General features: G+C 40.7%; 1 protein-coding gene across 6 annotated transcripts in view; it reads right to left on the reverse strand.

Moving 5' to 3' along the window:
• The window catches only part of TMEM114 (transmembrane protein 114), a 173,168-nt gene extending 154,726 nt beyond the window's left edge, over nucleotides 1-18,442 (reverse strand). For 5 of the 6 annotated variants that reach the window (XR_012837914.1, XR_012837912.1, XR_012837913.1 and 2 more), the window contains exons 1-5: nucleotides 18,170-18,442; nucleotides 16,976-17,056; nucleotides 7,509-7,646; nucleotides 3,472-3,711; nucleotides 902-951 (exon numbers count right to left, since the gene is read on the reverse strand). Coding sequence is in view for 1 of the 6 variants with exons in the window: in XM_075767810.1 (XP_075623925.1) it covers nucleotides 3,479-3,711; nucleotides 7,509-7,646; nucleotides 16,976-17,056; nucleotides 18,170-18,353 (636 nt within the window). In the remaining 5 variants the exon portion in view is untranslated. Of the gene's footprint in view, nucleotides 1-901; nucleotides 952-1,107; nucleotides 3,712-7,508; nucleotides 7,647-16,975; nucleotides 17,057-18,169 lie in introns of those variants that run through there. The other variant, XM_075767810.1, reaches the window with a different exon arrangement.
• Between the last annotated feature and the right edge of the window lie 2,188 nt (nucleotides 18,443-20,630).

A 20,630-nucleotide genomic window follows, 5' to 3' on the forward strand; every position in this document is an offset into this window, starting at 1 on the left:
TATGAATCACGTGTGTCTGCACAGTCAGTCAGGTCTATTTGCTTTGGATCAATGATCAACAAATGCATGGAGCTTCTTTAACTGAAGCTGTGTCTGAACCAATACTGTCCCCTTGGTCATCAGAGGCAGGTATACAGAGACATCCAAGCTGCTCTGCAGGAGCCAGTTCAGGAACAGCACAGACCCAGACTGAATCCTTGCGATTTCATGTCTACATTATATTCACCAGCATCTCCTCTAAATGTCTTGTGTATCTGCAGTTTTTTCACCATCAAGGATTCCTTTGACCTCCTCTATCCTTCCTTGCCATCCTTTGAGGAAGCCTTTAAATTAGTGACTAGCATTGGCCAGTAGTTCTGTGCACTCTACCCGCTCAAACAGTACTGCCCTGTTTTTCTTCACTTTAAATGCAGCCAATTACCTATGAGTTTGCAATTCACCAGAAAGTAATGGGAACAGTCAGCTTCCTCATCTCAGTAACACATTTTTTGGAAAATACAGCAAAGAACTGGGTATTAAATAAACATTAGTTTCAGTAAGAGGAAGACGCTGATAAGGTCACTCATATCAAATTACATAAAGTCCTTTCCAGGATGTTTTCCTTTTCTAGCATAATTTTTCAAAATGTTCAATGCTTATTTGACTATTGCAAACCATCTTTTTTTCTTTGCATTCAGAAGGAATTTTAGAGAAATTCAGGGGTTATGCAAATATTCAGGAGCAGAAGATACTCTTTATTACCATTGTGTCAGATATTGCAGGAAGCCAGAATGAGAAATTTAGGAAAGCCATGGAAATGAGAATTGCTCTAATTCAATAACAGATTAATTGGTTTTCTAATTAGATTTGATCACTTGAGTATTTTATATTGCAGCTGCATAAGTATCTTACAAATACCTACCACATGTGACACAGGCACTTCAAAAGCATCATATAAACTGTAGAATAGATCTGCAGAAAAAGTTAAAGAAAAATATCTATCTTAGTTCTTCCATGTGTTGGTAAATAATTCCCAGCTCTGAGATGTCATTTTATTTAATTTTACAACATTCCAAACCACTGTAAAATAACATCTGTAATAAATATTCAAAAAATAACTCAGATGATATTTTACTCTTACAGCTTACAGTAATGTCTGAGTAACATCATACAAATTGTACTATAAATCGCTTCACCAGCACCAAAACATAGAAATATTACATTTTACATAATTCACTTAAGCACATGGAATTTTGGCTACAAAGATTTTTTTCCCTACTCTTCTCATGGAGTTGATTTGGTATGCTTAACTTGTAAAATGACTTAATTACACAGTCCCATCATAAGGCAACATGGAAAATATGTGAAAACCAATGTGGGAGCAAGTGAGAATTATGAAATTGTACTGGTTATTCACAGAATTTCTCCTGCTCAGTCTATTCAGGATTTCTAGCCTTATTTCATTCTGATAACAAGCAATGTCTGCCAACTAAGGTCTTAGACTGGGATTCAGAAACTCTGGTTTCATATGACCTTGGGTAGTTTTTCTGCCTCCGTTCTCCATTCACAGCACGGTAGTAATAATGTTTCCTTCTATCTCCAAAGACTGTAAGCTGTCAGAACCTCTCTGCCACTCTTTTTTGTAAAGTAATTGGTAGTGTGGGACTAAGATTAGAGCTGAACTCAGTAAATGTGCAATCTTTAATACAAGACACAATGATAAAATTGTTCTGATATTTAACAGAGGTAGGTAAACGATGCCCTTTGCACTACTGGAGGAAGTACAAGGGACTTGTCCAATGACACAGTGTGCCTTGCTGAGACAGCTCCTGAGTCACACACAGTCGTCAACTATAATATGCTGAAGTCCTCTAGAAATACATGATCTAACAGAAATGTAGTGGAGCTGTTAACACATTCAAGTCTTCATTCAAAGCCACAGCAGTCATGCGAAGATTTCTTCATTAACTTCAGTGGGCACTAAAGTAAATTTTCTCTTAGAAACTATTACCCAGAGGAAAAACTAATAAAGAAAAACTAGATTGCTTGGCACCTAAGATGAAATTCAGATATTCTGTGTGTTCAGTTTTGCTCAGCAGTTTTCAGCACAAGTTAAACATATTCTAGCATGAAGCATGTGCACAAATTTGATTAAAAGGAAGCATCATCAAGGTTGCTAAGTAAAAACTGGGAAATGCATCAGATACATCTTCTGCACTACAGAATTAAATTAGGGCTAGTAATAAGCTGAAAGAGATAAGTATGCAGCCTGAGCATCTGATAGATTGGGGCTGGCTACAGTAGCTAGTTCAAACATTTGGAAAAGCAGCTGTATCTTTCTCTTGCAGTACATTCACCATTGCACTGCACCTGAGAACTTCACCATCAGAGTCGCTACCATCTGCTGGATAACTATTATCAAGTCATTTGCAGTATCTAGGCCTTATATCCTTTCATTTTATCACAGCATCAAAGCTCATTTTTAGAAAATTACTAATTTCTTTGTTTTCACCCTGTAAGTAATGATTTTAGTTTCCTAAAACATGATGCTGTGTCTCTCCTTAAAGATTACAGATAGCTGACATGGATTAGGCTTCTGGGGTTCTCTGGTTTCTCAAATCATCCCATTTTTGTCTGTTGTCACAAAGAAATAGTGTGATTGTGGTACAGGAGAGAGGACAGCCTCTTTAGGGACACATGAGGGAAAAGAAAGATCCTATAAATACACAAGGTGTACACCAGAGTAAAGATTAATGTTCACCTCACTAGATGTCCTAGCCATGCCCTAGTCCTGAGGATTCTCACTGGAGTTCTCAAAATATTCTGAATTTCTTCCTATTCTGGATCTTTATTTTTGATTTTACTTTGCGCAACAAAACCATGTTAAGTATGCAATATTAACTGAGGATATTTACGCCTCACACTCTCTCCCTGGGTTCAGGGGTATAGACATCTTATATCCCTGCGTGCCCCCAAAGGCAGCAGGAAGATCACACTACCTACCACAAAGTAGCCACCTCAGTGCAGCTCTGCTGGTAGAGGCTGCCAACATGACTGGAATCCTAGGCATACTTATTAGGAGTCTCAGAGGAGAAACCAAATGTTAAGTATACCTTGAATACTGGCCTGCAAGGTGCTCTGAGGCATTTTGCTGGGACAGCAGAAGGAAGAAAAGCAAGCAAGAAATCTGCCTTGTTCTAAGCAATGAATGGAGATGTCTTACGAGCTGCCAGTGGAAATTATTTTGGAAACACTAGCACTGCAATGTACTTTCTTCTAAAGTCACAAGGGTTTCCTTATTGACAACACTTGAAATGTTTTACTGATTTATCAGTATCTTTATGTTTTATAGATAACTGTGAGGAAAAGAGTTTTTGGCAGCTGACAAGATACTCAGTCACAGCCTTGGCCACTTTTATTACCCCTAGTGACAAGATGGACCAAGCAATCCAGATTTCTAGTCTCTGCAGGGTTCTGTTGTTGCAATGATACCTGTTGTTCATAATGCCTGTTCACGTTGCCGTTTCAGACCCACAACTCTTGCTGCCAGGAGAAACACAGCCCCAGTGAGCACTTCTGCAACAAAGGAGATCCAGACTAGTGCCAGCGACCAGCCAAACCTGATGTCGATTTCTACCAGGAGATCCTTACTCCTCAGGAGGCAGACAGCTTCTTCGAAGGCAGCCGCTGAATATGCAATATAGACACTGATCCCAGTAAGCGTAACAAGAGCTGAGAAAGAAAAACATATTCAGCTAGTTAGCATCCACTGCAGAAATTAAAAATAATTAATCGAATATGTCTTAGGGCTTCTTTGCCACTCTTTCCTATCTAGCCAGGCCAGATTACCAGTTAGCCTCTGGTTACCTTTGAAATCTAACTGAGGCTGTTTTCTGGGGAAGGGTGAGAGGGATGTAAAGGGAGGGTTATTTCTGTTCATTGAGTTTAATGTGTTCTCACTGTTAAGTACTGAATCAAAATGTGTAAAAACAAGCCTCTCACAATAAAAATCTAGTCACAGCTTTTACAGATATCTAACATATGTGCATCCCTGTTTTCAATACTGTATTATAATGCATCCTGATTTCTCATTGCTGTGCACCACGTAGAGTTGTACACCTCTATGCAAGAAAGCCCACAGAGACAGAGATTCTTGCGTTTCAGGTCAGTGATGTGAATTTAGGCTGTTTCCTAATTTTGAGTATCATAAGTTTTGAGTGTTCAACGTAAATGTGTTGGTCTTTACTGTCACTTCCAATCAAGTGTTACGGAGTCATGACTGTTCATCACTTCTATATAATTGAGCCAAAGACATCCTTGGAGCAGACTAAAAATAAATTAATAAAGGCACTCAAACAAGAAGCCAGATGTTTTCGAAATGAAAGGACTATACAGAAGCTAGCAAACTTAGGGAATGGCACATCTAGCACAAGTACATGCGACATCCTGGGCCTGGCATCTATGTCACTCAAAGGACATACAATAACTAAAGTCATAACTTTACTGGATCAGTGGCAGGAAAGGTACACTAGAAAAGCCCTGGATTAAAGGACTGTAGCCCAGGGAAAGTAGATACTGGAATGCTTGTAGGACAAGATAGTGTCTTATCTGATTCTGAGGGAGAAAAAGTTTGGCCTGGATTCCTGTTAAATCACAGTGTAAGTCTAGATGAGCGTATTGGGTTTGCGTGGCAAGGTTTTGTTAGCGGGAAGGCTACAGGGGTGGCTTCTGTGAGAAGCTGCTAGAAGCTTCCCCTGTGTCTGACAGAGCCAATGCCAGCCGGCTCCAAGATGGACCCGCCGCTGGCCAAGGCAGAGCCAATCAGCAACAGTGGTAGTTCCTCTGTGATAATATATTTAAGGAGGAAAAAAAAACATCTCGGGAAACTTTTGCAGCCAGAGAGAGGAGTGAGAAGAAGTAAGAAACTCTGCAGACACCAAGGTCAGTGAAGAAGGAGGGGCAGGAGGTGCTCCAGGCACCGGAGCAGAGATCCCCCTGCAGCCCGTGGTGAAGACCATGGTGAAGCCGGCTGTCCTCCTGCAGCCCATGGAGGGAGGATGAGGGGGTGTAGAGATTCCACCTGCAGCCCATGGAGGACCCCACGCAGGAGCAGGTGGAGGCACCTGAAGGAGGCTGTGACCCCATGGGAACCCCACTCTGGAGCAAGCTCCTGGCAGGACCTGTGGACCCGTGGAGAGAGGAGCCCACGCCAGAGCAGGTTTGCTGGCAGGACTTGTGACCCCGTGGGGGACCCACGCTGGAGCAGTCTGTTCCTGAAGGTCTGCACCCTGTGGGAGGGACCCATGTTGGAGCAGTTCATGGAGGACTGTCTCCCGTGAGAGGGACTCCATGTTGGAGCAGGGGAACGATTAGAGGAGTCCTCCCCCCAAGGAGGAAGGAGCAGCAGAAACAATATGTGATCAACTGACTGCAACCCCCATTCCACGTCCCCCTGTGCTGCTGAGGGGGGAGGAGGTAGAAACCGGGAGTGAATTTGAGCCCAGGAAGATGGGAGGGGTGGAGGGAGGTGTTTTAAGATTTGATTTTATTTCTCATTCCTCTACTCTGTTTTGCTTGGTCATAAATTAGATGAGTTTCTCTCTAAGTTCAGTCTGTTTTGCCCATGATGATAGTTGGTGAGTGATCTCTCCCTGTTCTTATCTCAACCCACAAGCCTTTCGTTATACCTTTTCTCCCCTGTCCAGTGAAGGAAGGGCAGTGATAGAGCGGCTCTGGTGGGCACCTGGCCTCCAGCCAGGGTCCACCCACCACAATGAGTCTGCATTTCTGCCAGAAAGACAAGTTTGAGTAGAGGCAAACCAAGACAGAAGAGTACTGGGTTATCCGGCAGTCAAAATTCATACTCATATTACTGATTTTAACCATGCTATGATGCCTGTACCTTATTCTAGTCCTCTGCAAGGGGGGAAAATAATCACTGTATATGTTTTGTCAGCAGAAATGGAAATGACTTTTGTTGACATTTTCAACAAGGTACGCTGAGTACTGTGATCCCTCTTAAATGTGGCCACATTTCAAAAAAAATGGGGAAGCATATAGGATATCCTGGGATGTGGAACATACCAGTTCTGGTATTTTCCAAAACCCTCAAGTTTCTGGAATTGCATCATAAAATATTTCTTTCTGCTGAGACAGAACTATCTAATCAATACCAAACTTCATGAACTGGAACATCCTATAAAACTGTGCATGCCCATTACATGCCTCAAGCCTCAGTGCAGCTGAAACAACTGAATAATACTGCCTGAGCAGGACAACAGTCTGGTCTCACACCAAAGGCCACCCTACGGTCTGTTCATGCTGTCCTGGGAAACAGCAATAGTTGCATCTTCAGAACATATTCAAGCACCCCTCTCCTAAAATTGTCTTTGTGTTTTCTTTTCCTTTTTGCAATCCCAAGTGTCTTAGAAAGGCACAGTACTCCACTCAGCAGGATAATCGTGCTTTGCACTTCACAGCTTTTCATCTTTCACTTGCTATTTGGAGTAGTTTTCAAATAGCCTAAGCCTCTTTAGTGAGTACAGCTTTCTGATGTTCTAAGGAATAGAAGTTACTTTTTATTTTTTGCAGAAGAAAAGCATAGTGGGGGATGTTGGTCTTTATAAGAGCATTTAGACTAAAAAAGTCAGTCAAGACTTTGAGACAGCAGCATTTGCTTCCAGTAATCTCTTATCACTGTCTTCTTAGAAACAGGACTGTATGATCAGGTGATGAAGGTAAATATTGAGGATCCCCTTTTCTGTTGGAAAAAATTTCTGTTTCAAATTACATTGTGAAACACTACTCAAAATGTATTTGGAGAAGAAAATGGAGATGGATTTAAACCCAGTTTTCCTACTTTGACAGAATGTTTTTAGTTTTAATTCATAAATGACTTTCTAAAACACAGAGGCTTTGCTTATAGTAACAATATTAAAAAGCAATATGTAAAAGAACGTTACTAGCTTCAAATTGAAATGTTACACTCCAACTAAAATAACTCTTTGGGGTTTTCTCTTGTGACCCACAGTTTGGGGACACCATCTAGTTCAAAACTAACAGTGAAGCTAACCCAGGAATGCCTAGCAAGACCCTTTTCAGGAACATGCAAGTGCCTTTGAAAAAATGCCAGTTTTCTTAACATTTGTAAGATCTGTGCAAGGCTATCAAACCCTATGTGTTACTAATTCCAAAGTCACTTCTCCATTACCCTGTCTGTAAAGAATTTGGGCGCTGTGCTGAGAAGGTATTAAATCTTTTGCGTTAATGGGCACAGCATTTTATTTAAAGTGTGACTCTCTCCACAAGGATGTATGGTTGTCTGTGATTATTTGTCTTTCCTGACTCTAAGTGGCAGTTTTCTATTGCAGAATCCTGTCAGGAGCTGAGCAGACACCAAGTGAATGAACACCAGCATTATTCTGAAAGTAAACTCTTTCTTAGCTTTTTTCCCCTGGAAGACAAAGTGATATTTCCCAGATACAATCTCTTATTATTTAAAATGGTTTAGCTGGGAGTTTATATAGTACCTCCAAAAAGAAATAGCAGTCCCGTCATTAGAAGCAGTAGGTAGGCCCTGGCAAGAATACTGATGAATCCAGTCATTCCTCCAAAAATCATCAATATCAGGCTGAGGGGCATCAGGATGACAAATGTTCCATGCATGTCTGAAGAAAAATGAAGACTGTTAACATTTTAATATTTTATTATGGTGTCATTGGACCTACTAATAATTATTGAGTGCAGAACACCTGATCAGGATCAAAGCCTTATTATGTGCTGCGCAAACAAGGAGCTGGACAATCTCTTGGGTTTTCAGTTTAAGTTGGCAGGACAAATATATGGTATGGAGGAAAAGGTACCATACAGAGCAAGCCCTTCACAGCATCGCAGCATGTGTTTCAATGACCACAAGTATAAAGGATATGTCTACATGTATATATTTAAGCAATTAAACTGTTCTCAGATATTAAGCCTAACTGGATAGCAGGTGATGCATTGCATATCAGGTAGTCACTGACAACCTCAAAAAAAGTAGCTGTTTATCTGAATCATACAGATCACAGTGACTGGCATTGTTTGGGTGGTGAGATCCAGCAGATGCTTTGGTTGAATGCTGTACTTTCTATCACACGTCCTCTGCTGAACTGATCTAGCAAATTGTTGACCTTTTCCTTTGTTGCAGCTGACCATCAACTAGAGGTAAATTTTCCCATCCAGCCCTGAGTCTGTGTCTGTCATTGTTTTCTACAGCAGCTTCACTAAGTACATTAACCTATCCTGGTTGCTTCCTCCCATGCTAAATGTTTTACATTAGTCTTTATTGATGCCTATAACATTTTAATAGCTGTGTAAACAGAGGGTTGCTATGTACTTTTTCATAGCACACTCTTTTTTTCCACCATAAACAATCTCTGTGTCATTGTTCCCTCTCATGCAACCTATTCACAATGTTCAACCCAACCTTTTCTAGAATAACAAAACCAAAAGTAATTCCAGCTTCCAGTACCCATTTATTAGAGTATGAATCACTACTAGAGTGAAGTGCAGAATTACTCAGAAAGGAAAACTTAAAATCCATTTTCTGAAGGGCTCCGGGCTTCAGTGTCTCATTTAATTTCACCGAGGAACAACAATACACCGTTAGCCGGTTCCCAAAGAAAAGGAGTCAGTTAAGAGATCACAGTTTCTGTGTGATCAGATGATCGATTTTTTTAAGTCATTGTCACTGCCCACTGAAGTGAAGTGGAGGTACTCCACCTGCCACTGGCTAAGGATCCGGCTTATCCTCTACAATATCATTATAAAAATAAGACACAATTGTGTATGTATCTCTGTTCAGTTCTAGAACCTTGGAAGGTTAGGAACAGCATGCATGAGATCAAGACAGACACTGTTGATTTCTTTACTTGACTGGAATGTGGTTTCAAGACATAATTATTTGGTTTCTGTAGTACAGAACATGCTCACAAGGAAAAATGTGGCAAATGACAAAGTTTTGGGAGGTGGCCCTATTGTTCTTCCATTTCCTTTTATTTACGCTGGTGTTATATTCTCACATTTACTCCCACATATACCCACATCAGGATCAGGTAATGTTCCAAAAGCACAAATTCAGCATTCTGTGTTGAAGGGAACACTTTCTCTCCTAGCTTCTAAATCTGAGGATACTCCATGGACTTTTCTTCAGCAAAACTGGCTGTGATTGCTGTTGCTGGCTAGGAAACTGAAACCTATAGCAATTCTGAGACACTAACAATCAAATTAATCTTCAGCTTACTGTGTATAAACCAGTATGACAAAACTGTTTGCAAATCTTAGTGGAATACCAAGAGGAGAAATAGCCATGGAACTTAGCTCAGAAGTTTTATATAGTTAGAAGTGGTTGTCAGGGATATGATGCAACATGATGTGACAGAGCAGAGATTTCGCAGGCAATTTAGTTTTCATATTCTAGAGAGGCAGCAGGAACAGGCTAGTCTTCTGCCCCGTTTGTGCTTCCTGATTTTGATTCCCCACCATTTTGACATCCATGTGTCCTCTTAAATTTGTTCTTGCACGTAAGAGGTGAAGAGGCCTTAGGGGGATAAAATCTGATGCAATTAACACTTTAAAAGAAAGAATGTAAGAATGGTGCAACTCTGGCCTCAGACCTGGCTTTGCTGGGAGGGAGGAAACATAAACAAGCTCATCACTGGGCCTGTGCTTTGTGATTTTCCAGGTGTTCCTCACTAGTCAAAGTTGCTGCTAACAAACTATACCTCAGGACAGTAGTACTAACAGTCGCTGTTTCTTTGACTTTCCTTTTCATAGTGTGATTTCAGCTATTGCAGCTAGGACTGTAACCTTAGCCAGGACAAGTGCAGGTGAAGAAGATAAGGCTCTGAATGTAACCTTTTCTTTTGAAGCAAAGGGAAAACAAATCCACACTAGAGTATTCTCCTGGGGAGTGTCATAGATTACATTAGTGATCTGTGACAGTTGCATGTAACATTGGAATAACTCCTATCTTTATGCCCTTTTCAGTGAAAATATAGGGTTTAGGGATATCTCAGCTGAAACCCACAAATCCCACTGTGACAGAGCCTCACTTTCCCTACACACAGCTAGGATCACATTTCTCATGAATCACCTGCAGCTTTTTTAAAATCAAATATTTAATGGATTGTATTTGGTTAAACAGCACTTTTATCACCTCCAGTGTTCTAGTTCAATACCTAATACCCATTTGTCCTTCTTCTATGAAATCTGCAACTGCCTGGGAAACTTATTCTAACATGCTGCCATGGAAACCACTCAGGAATCTGAATTCATGCTGTCTGGCATATGATATTATGCCATTATATTCCTTGATTAGAGGGACAGAATTAGTTTATAGAAGGACATGTCTTAAAATATCTTTACTGTGTTTCTGCCTTCAATAATCATCTGTGAAAGAAGTTAAAACATTAATTTTGCAGTCATTTTAATGTTTTTTAGGTTGTGTTCAAATACATATTTATGCATTATGTATTATACATACAACTGTCTTCATTTTGATGAATTTAATTTAGTATTGAAAAAAAAAATCCAACCTAAGCACTTTGCACAAGAAGAGGTATGTGCATTTTCTTGTAAAACAGAATTCAGTTTCCCACATCTGTTTCTCAGTGCCTGAGTTCCCTATCAGTCCAATACAATAGTTTAATCTTGAAAATGCTGAAACAAACTGATGAACATTTAAAAAACACTCTAGTATTTTTGTAGCAAAAAATACTTTAATTGCTTGATCTAAGTTAATAAAGTTTTACATCAGCTAGCCAAAGCTGTTTTACTGGAGGTCTGACCAAACATCTGTAAGAATGACATCTGCAGTGTGTGTCCAGAGCAGTGAATTTGGCAGACATCTCTAAATTACCACCCAACACAATTGTCGATGAGCTGTTTGTAACAGAAATCTGTGGAATGAACTAGAAAAATTGAATGGTGTCAAAAGCAGCCAACTGCAGGTCTAGCAGTTTTGTTAATCATCTCCTGTTAACATGCTGGAGCTTAATTGTTTCAAACTGACTTTGGATTTGTTTGCACAGCTTATAATAGCAAATAGTATCTAGAAATCTGTAACAGTCACCTCATCAGAAATACTCTAAAGGGCAGCAGCTCAGAAGAACTTAATTAAGGACCTGTTTATCTTCCCCAGCAGTAACTAAATAGCCAGTTAGAAAGACAAAAGCCTCTGGCTGAAACAGAATGCTGGCAGGAGCTAAAACCAGGGGGGCTGCTCAGGGAAGACTTGGCAAAGCCAGGAAGAAACAGCGCACTGAGAAAGCCTGACCTGCTTGCAAGAAAGGAAGGAAACAACTTAGAGAAACAACAAGCAACAGAAAAGAACTGCTGTCTGTGACTAAATGTGAGACTTCCGGGCTTGAAACCCAGGGATACGAAGGCCTGGATTCCTTTCTGTTCAGTAAAGATGATGGTGGATGAGAACTCACAGGGTTAGGGTACCCCAGGATAATTAGCTAAGCTCTGGACTTTGTGTTACACGTTTTGGCTTTGTGCTCTTCTCATGTAACAAGTCTCTGAGCTAAACTGGAAGACAAACTGCAGATAGTAGAAATAAAATTATGCTAGACTTAGTACAGGTGGGCACTGACAAAAGCCTTCAATACTAGGAATGGGTAGAATGATAAACGTATGTGATGCACTGTGGTTCACATTCTATTGCTATGATACCAATGAAGTTGAAAATGAGAACATTCAGCAGAAGTTGTCACTCATTAGGTTTCAGCTGCAGTGATGCTAAACTTATCTCAGATTTCTGTATATATTTATTGTAATATCTACTGTAAGTACCAAAGCAAGTGTTCTCTGGAACCTATGTTAAGGACCACTGCACTATTGCGCAGAAACAAAGCATATCAGTTTAGGTATGCGCTGACCATATCAATTAAGTTAGAATTTCTTTGTACGTCATTTGGGTCTTATCTCACTTGCCAGGCTCTTGCCAGGTATCCCAGGTCTAGCTATTTCCTTCTGATTGATAACTTAAAACCAAAAGGAAAAATTATGAAGAACTGTAAATCTCCCAGGAAAAATGTAATGGCAGCCAAAGAATAAGGCATTCTGGGATTAGGAGCAGGAGTATAAACATGTAACTCAGTAAAAATGAAGCAGGCCCATAAAGAGTGGGGAGAAGTATAAAAGCAGCTGGTTAGCAATTGTTACAGGGTCCATATGCTGTAAGGAAATCCAGCCTAGTTTAACTGTACTATGAAACTAATTTTGTTGATGAAGAAACCAAGGCAGCTGTTACATTGTAAGAAGTGAGATATCAGTAACTGCCCATACTGCAAAGATTGTTTCCCTGCAGGAAGCACTAACTTGTCTGCAGCCTCATGGTTCCAGCTACATTGATGTCTAAAAAAGAAAAAACAAAAATACTCTGGGGGGGAATAATTTAAGCAGCTGTGCGTGGGCAGCTGCACACTCCAGTCTTGGTTTTATAACAAGAAAAACGTTTTCTTCGAGCCATATATAAGTGGAAACCACATCCATTAACTGATCATCTCTGGATGGCTCAGGAATAAAGGAGAGCACTAAAAAGTGACTTGTAATAGGAAATCAATCACTGGCCATGATGTTCATGTTACTAACAAAAGATCAGGATTGACAGAGGCTTAATCATACCTTGTAGGTACCTAATGCAGCTGGTTTGTGTGTCAGGAGCAAACCAGGCAGCCATTAAGTAGTAGTAGTTCCTCTCATGTTATTTTTCACAACACTAGCCCCACCTCTGCAGTGTAGATGGGACCCTGCACCAGTTTGGGGTGCAAAGCTAAGATTCATAAGAAATTATCTGGTTTAGAATTTTGCAAGTGTTTGCATCTTTGGTCCAAAATGGCCTCTTATATTTTTGGCCAAATAACATGTTATAGATGTTCCTTTGATGTGCCAAAACAAAACAAAACAAAAAACCAAAACTTTGTGGCAATTTAGTTCTAACCTATAAGAGGAGCGGGGGAAGTCACACACAGAAAAATCTATTTAACAAGTTTCACCACACTTTAAATAAACCTTAGCCATAGCTTTCCAGGATCAGCAAATCATGTAGCATTTAGTTCAGAAGAATGTAGATGGAAGTAATTTTTATGTTACCAAGCAGGGGTCACTATCCAGCCATAACTGAGACACATAGGAACAGGCTACTTGAGTTTCCAAAAAGTCAAGCTCATAGAAGAGTTTTGACAGGATACATTAGTATCCAGCAAACACATCATTTTGTTCTTTTGACACCTCATCTGTCCTGCAAGAAGTACTTGAACCAAGTCCAGAGTACAAATTGATTTTGATCAGAAATGTTTACAAAATTGTTCATTTTGCAGAGATTACACTGGTGCTGTCTTTAGCTACATCTATACTAGTATTTACTAATTATTAACAATACAGACATTGGTAAATGAAAAATATTTATGTTACAAAAATGCCCAAGAGTAACCTTTCCCCAATGTAACTTGTTGGGGTTTTGGGGGGACTTGGGGTGGGGTGGTTGTTTTTTTTTTTTTTTGAAAGAAATTATTTTGCAAAGATGCAACTCTTGGGGAAAACTTTTCAGTAGATTAAATACTGCCATTCCTTCCACACGTCAACTTCCCTCTCTCTGTACATGATCCTCAATATCTTATATGTGATTTTGAATGTTATGTTTCTTCTACTGGAAAATGGCAAAGCTTCTCAGAACTCCTGATGCAGCCTCCTTTGAAGTCAGAGCGACATCCTTTTTTTACCATTTAGTGAGAGATGGATTCAGCTCATCATGAAAAAAGTTGTTCTTTCTGCTTGTCTGCCATAGCTGGCACAGGAGAACGTATGGCGAGACAAGATATCTGGGGTGTCTGCTGACAGATTTCAGTTTTAAAGGTGACTTTCAGAGGACTATCTTTAATCCTAGTGGTCACCAAGAGACCCTAATAACTGCCTAAATTGTGAAAGTGATACTTTCATTTTAATCCTATATGGGACAGAGAAAAATGTACATCTCCAGTAAAATTTGCAGAAATTTCAGAAAAGCTAGTGGTAGGTAGTCTAGTGGTACATTTCTTTAGACAGTGGCTGATGTTATAAACAAATATATAGCCATGACATAATGTAACCTGTAGTAGGAAAATATTTTATATATTGTGGGTTTGAGGCAGACAGAGAGGGTATATGGCCTATGTTCAGCTGGAGAGAGTGGCAAGAAAAGAAATGGAAGCCTAATGTACACGAGGAGGCATGCTTGTGTCTAATCCATTAGAGAAATTGCTCAAGAGTAGTCCCATGATGCGAAAATACATCTACTCTCAGGCTTAACAAGACCTAGGTTGATTGTCTTGAGTAATATTGCTGGTAGCACAGAACTTTAACTTGTACATCCAATGCTTTTTAATTTACCAGGAGCTCTACTGAAGTACACGATGAGCCTAAAAGGAATCTGCTGGGGATGAATGAGAGAGAGATTGGAAATGTGAAGGGAAGGAATGTGAAGGGTTTGTCTTCTGGCAGTGACTAGCACTTCTGTTTACACTTAGTCCCAGCTCTTTGCACTCAGGTATAGACTTTCTCCCCCCTTTTTGGCACTTGTGTCTAGTTAAGACATGCCAGGATGAGCATGGGGACTCTGAAGAATGGGGCATGGGATTCCCAATGTGTTACCTAAGTGCCTGCATTAGCAAACAGCCCTTCTAAATCTTTTTAGGAATAACTCGCAAGAGACACGTTTGATCTTGCCAGAGCTCCTGAAATTCAGTCTGCCAATCAAACAGTGAGAAATATGGGTGTATGGGTAGATGGAAAGAGAATAATTCCATGTGAATGTGCCTCACACAGACAGGTGCATAGGCACACAAAGAGAAAAAAAAAATAATTTTTTGAAGTAACTCATTAAAGCTGTGCAGTTAGCCTGTTTGCCCCATATAGCAACACATGAAGAAATTACTGTAACTACACTGGAATCCACAATCCCAGAACTGTCCTCTAAAACTATAGTTAAAATGTGTTGTAGATAAAGATGAAGGTTTGCCCTGATCTGCCTAAATATGATTCAGTGACCACAGTCAGAAAATATTTAAGAAAGAAGTATAAGGCTGAAGTATAAGGTAGTATCTCAGTACTTAACAAACCTAGATGTCACTTAGAAATATCTGTATTTCCTAGAAGTAAGAAGTACTGACATGGCACTTCCTATGTTCACCTGATATTGCTGTGCATCTGTAGCCTTATCACACTGAAACTGCATTGAAGCTGAACATCTAGAATATCAAAAAGTTCACTCTGTAGGGCATTCTAATCAAACCTAGTAGGTTCTTTCAATGAAAGTATCTTTGATTTCTTATCTCATCATTTTTAGGCAGACTATGCCTGCTTACAATAAAATCTGCAAGTGTCTTTGCAGATCTGCAGTCTTTGTCCACCTAAAAACAGTACTTGAAATGAGAGCAAGAGGTAAAAAAATCTCCAAGGCTCTGAAGACTCTGTAAACATAGTTATGAATCCAATTTTTACCCATATTCCCTATTTTCTTACACTTCATGACTACCAAAGAGCTGTCCTTTGTTTCCAAGCCAACATAATTTTTACAACCAAAAGAGCTCTGTACAGTCTCTGCTTTTGTTTTTGCAGAATTCAGCTTTCATTGAGGAGCTGTAATCTAAAATCTCCTCGCCTGAGAAAAATTACAGATGTATCTTTTGCAAATATGAACACAACTTTTGAAATGCTGATAATTTTATCCTGAAATTTTAGGCTAGCCCCAACATAATAGTTGAAGTGCCCACAAACAAAATGTCATCAGTCTGGTTAGGTTCAACTAACTTTGAATGCTCAAAGGCTTAAGTGATCCAGCAGACAATCATTTTCACTGATCCTCACAGTTTTCAGCAACATCAAGCAGCGAAGGCCCTCTGTCTTAAGGAAGGAAGATTAAAGAAATGGCACCTTTCAATCTGAAAGCACAGAGAGACAATCTGTGCTTTTAGTGTTGAACCTGTCAATATGTTTGTATGGCTGTTTCCGTAGCCTACTTTACTCCCACTTTAACTTTCCAGTTACAGTTGCAACACAGCTACATTAGCATCAGTACCTTGTAGGCTGAATTTGCCATGTTTTCTGCACTTTTAGTTATATCATTAGATGCTGCTTCAAGAGACTAAAGACACTCTAAGTCTCTCTGAAGGGTTGCTCAGGGAAATGGCTGGTTTTGAGGGAAAGAGTACCATTTTAAGACACAGGACAAAAGCATGTATTCTGCTTGCAAGGGGAAAATGACCAGGGTGAGAGAGGAGAGGTAAATAAAACTAAAAAAAAAAAAAAAAAAAAAAAAAGCCCATATATAAGTGTGTATGAGTTAAGCATAGTGCAGAATATGATGAAAAGAAGCTAAATCATCTGTTAGGAGAAGCTTAAAAGTATTTCTTTAGTTTGGACTTTGTGAAAACATTCTGACATTGATAAATTAATCTAAAGAAAAAGAATCAAACAATGCAATTAGAAACTTAAAGTAACCTTTTTGAACACAATGTTCTTCAAAGACTTTGAACCGGCTTTTAGTCATTGATTTATTTTCTTAAGTTCCCGCATACTTAAGGTTTTTTCAGTGCAAGGAATCCCACGGAAAGGGTAGCTGTCTTAAAGATTAGTTTAAATGTGTGCTTAAGTATTTTCAGTGATTAAACTCTTTTGAGGGGGTTTTGAACATTCTTCCCTTTTATTTTTAACAATTGTGTACCTTCCTGAGCCATTCTGGGCAGAAACATCTTGCTCCTGGGGAAAAAATTAGCTGAACTTGACATCAAATAGATGGTTATTTCAACAATAATCCCACTTAAAGACCACATGCAGTGACAGATATTGTACAGAAGCAGAGTCAAAACACTATCTCAAAGAGCTCCCCCTGTAAATCAGAAATGGGACCTTGTAAGTGGCCAAGGAGGGAGGGAAGGGTGGACAGAAGTATGGAAATAATATAGAAGTTACTCACACAAAAGCTGTCTGTGTGAATCAGTGATGTTTGCATTCTCATGCCAGAAGGGGTTTATCAAAGGGTAACATTCGCTTCTCACTGATAGAGAAGGGAAAGAACAATGAGAAAAAATTACACAAAAATACCTTATTGCAATATATTTATTTTTTTAATGTACATATAATTCATACAATATTATCTGCTTTAAAAAACAGCAATTCCTAAGCAGCGAAGGAAAGAAGGAGATTTTCAGTACCCAACATTGACCAGCTTCTGGCTCCAGGTACAGCAAAGATGAGAATTCCTTTAACCTGCTCCTTTTCCCCTGCTCCACTGGAAGTAACATCCTTTCTTGCCTATGATGCACAGTACTTACTCCTTCTTATTAATGGTGGAATCAAAACCAAAAATAATATGCCTGGCATGCAAATTAATCTAAATAAGGAAAGTCCTATAACATCCACATAGGATTTATGGATCTTTCATTAAAATCCATAACTCTGAAATACCAAGCAAGTTCAAATGCAATACAATTACTTGGTGAACTTGGGCAGTCTTTAGTCACTTACCTTTAGTTGGTATGAGATTAAGTAAATTTTATGTATATTTATATTATTTAGATGTAAACATTTCAAATTAATAATATTTATACTTACATTATCTATATTAGTATTACTTATTTATGTATATAAACTAGATATTAATATTATTTGCATTGATATTATTGATATTATTCTTTACCATTTTAATGGCTTTAACCCAGAACTTTCGCTCCTTAATTACCCGAGTCAAATGAAAAGACATCTCTTTCCTTCCAAATGGTTAACGTTTATTAAATTAGGTTGAATTAAAAGTTAATGCAAAATTAGGTTACAGTAGCAGAAAATTCGCTATCCCCATGTCTCCTTTGGCAAGTAACACAAAAGACACTCGACAAAAAACTGCGGACGGGTAAAGGGCACCGAAAGGGGAGCGGACTGTTTTTTCGGAACAACTAAAGCCAAAAAAGCAGCTGCCGCAGCCGCCTGCTCGGGCTCCTCCGTGCAGCAGTTACTGCAACGAGCCGGAGTTGCCCCCGCTGCAGCCGGGAAGACTCAAAGCCCGCTCCCACCCCGCCGCTGGCGGACACGCGTGGGATGCGGCGCCCCGCGGCAGAAGCGCTCCCCGGCGGCGGCGGGCGGCTCCCCCCGCGGCCCGCCCCGCGCCACTCACCGCGGCAGGTCCGCCACAGACCCGAGTGCGAGCTGAGGGCGTCCGTGCCGTTACGGGACGTCTCCAGCTTGGAGGCATCGATGATGTACCAGAAGTCCGTCGCGATGGCCACCACAAGGAAGACGAAGCTTGAAACTCCCACCAGGGCCACGAAGAGGGAGAGGACGCCCAAGTTAACCTTCATGCTGCCGCCCGCCGCCGCCCCGCCTCAGCGAGACCCAACGGTCGCGCTCGCGCCGTCTCCTCAGTGGCCGCGCGACGCTCGCGACGCGCCTCGCCGGGACAGCGGGGCCCGCCGCGAGTAGCCCGCCTCGAGCCCCGCCCCGGCCGCGCGGCGGGAAAGGCTGTCTGCCTCCGCTCCTCACCGGGCGCGGCGGGGAGCTCCGCGTCCCCCCGCAATACCTCGGCCACGGCCACCGCCCCGAAGTGCTCCCCGGGGCGCGACCGGGCCCTGCTCCTGGCCCGGCCCGGTCCCGCTCGGTTCGCTTTCCAGCCCTGTCAGCCCCGACCGCTGGCCTTGCTTTCTTCCCGAAGGTCTGTGGATGAGTGTGTGTGGGGAGGGGGACGCTTAGCCCTGCGCGGTTAGGCATGGACAGGGCAGCCCTTTAAGATAAGGCTGCCTTCCTCGAAAGGGATACCTGTTAGAAAATACGGGGGGGGGGGGGGGGGTATGCAGGTAGCTTAGGCAGCTTTGAAACTCTCTGATGGTCTCAATTGCAGAAGGACAAAAGTTTCCTTATTCCAAACACCGCTGTCCTTGAGGAGAGAGCGGAAGCTAAGGTCTGGGGACCAGTAACATAGCTCATGTTCTTACAGCCTTTCTGTTGTTGTCTGTATTTACAAGAGATTTCCTCTTGTTCTTTGCCTTCCAGATGCCGACCTCAAAAGGATAGATGTAACCTAATTTGAAAGGTGGCGTGAGAGAAGGCAGTAGCGTGGCAATTGCTGCCTGATGCAATGATGTCTGTACCCTGCTTGGGATCATTTCCCTGATCAATGTATCATTGATGAAGGGAAGGACACAAGCAGTATACCCTCTTCCAAAAACTTTGGAAGGACAAATAATTAATGTCATTTCCAAGAGCACACATGTTCACACGGGAGCCCCTAAGCCACTCATCACCTAGCCTGCTGTTCTTCAGTCCACTGAAACCTGTTCAATAACAAGGTAAATTGCAGTAACACAACTTTGTTTTAAAATCTGCACAGCATTTACTATGGAGTTTTACTGTGTCACTTCACTGGCATAAAGATACACTGCAGGTAGGGTCAATAGGGCATCTTGTTTTCTTACTCGTAATTCACTTCAGGCCTTCCAGGGAATTGCTAAGTAACTCCTACTCATTAAAAAAATCATTCTCATTTATTTTCTGGCAGGGACGCAGGGCAGAATGTGTGACATCATTACCTGCCCATGGCAACAAGCTATCGTGAACCAGTAGGGTTTCAGCAGTAGGATCGGTTAAAAGGAAAATACTCCTTGAGAGGAGTATTTTAAACACAGCAATCATCAGCACTACAGACCATATTTTGGTCTGCAAAAGTACTGAAATGTGTACATTGCTGGGATTATAGTAGTCTTTCCATTCAGGAATACGCTGTTAAGCAGCTACAGCATTATTCTGAGCTTTCGCCATCTCTTTCTTACATCTCCAAGTTGTATTTGTAATATATGAAAGTGCCTGTGTAGTTCTACAAACTAAGCAGCTGTTACCTCGTTGTAATTGTGATGGTCGGGTGATAAAAGTCATATAATGTTTATGAAGCAACATGAAATGTTTTGTTAGACTGACGCAATAAGAAAAAAATGAATGAGCTTTGGGGCACATGAGTCTTAACTGGGACCCCAAGCTTGTCTGTTTTTAACAACCATATTTGCAGAGTTACTTGAAAGTTTTGCTTAGCCTCACAAACACCATGTATTGAGCAGATTATTATCAGCTCTCTTCTCATAAATCTAAACCAGAGGCATTCATACATCTAAACCATCATGCCACTGCAATGATCAGCCATTGTCATCTCCCAATTAAAATCAAAGGAAAGCAAAGGGTGTAAAACTGCAGGAATATTTAACCCAGTTGGGTCCAAGCTGTTAATCAGGTATTGTATGAAATGCTTACCAGTGATGATCTGTGTCCTGGAGAGTTCTTGTCCTAATCTTGGGGCCCACAAAGTTCTGGACACGTGGTTATTTTTAGAAACATTATTAAATAATTTGGTTTAGCCATCAAGATACGTGGAGGTCCTTGTAGAATCTGTCTAGATTAACTTTACAGTAAACAAAAGTTAGAGTCTACTAAGTCCTGATCCTTTTGTGACCAGACTGTGATGACAGAAAAGTTTATGTCAAGAACAAATCACCTCTACATGGAGGTTTAGTTTCCACATTAGCATAATCTATTTAGGCATTCGTTCTCATGCTAAGGAAAAATTAATTCCTACAAAATCAGAAAACTAAAAA

This window comes from Balearica regulorum, chromosome 15 (assembly GCF_011004875.1).
Source record: "Balearica regulorum gibbericeps isolate bBalReg1 chromosome 15, bBalReg1.pri, whole genome shotgun sequence".
Classification (NCBI taxonomy): domain Eukaryota; kingdom Metazoa; phylum Chordata; class Aves; order Gruiformes; family Gruidae; genus Balearica; species Balearica regulorum.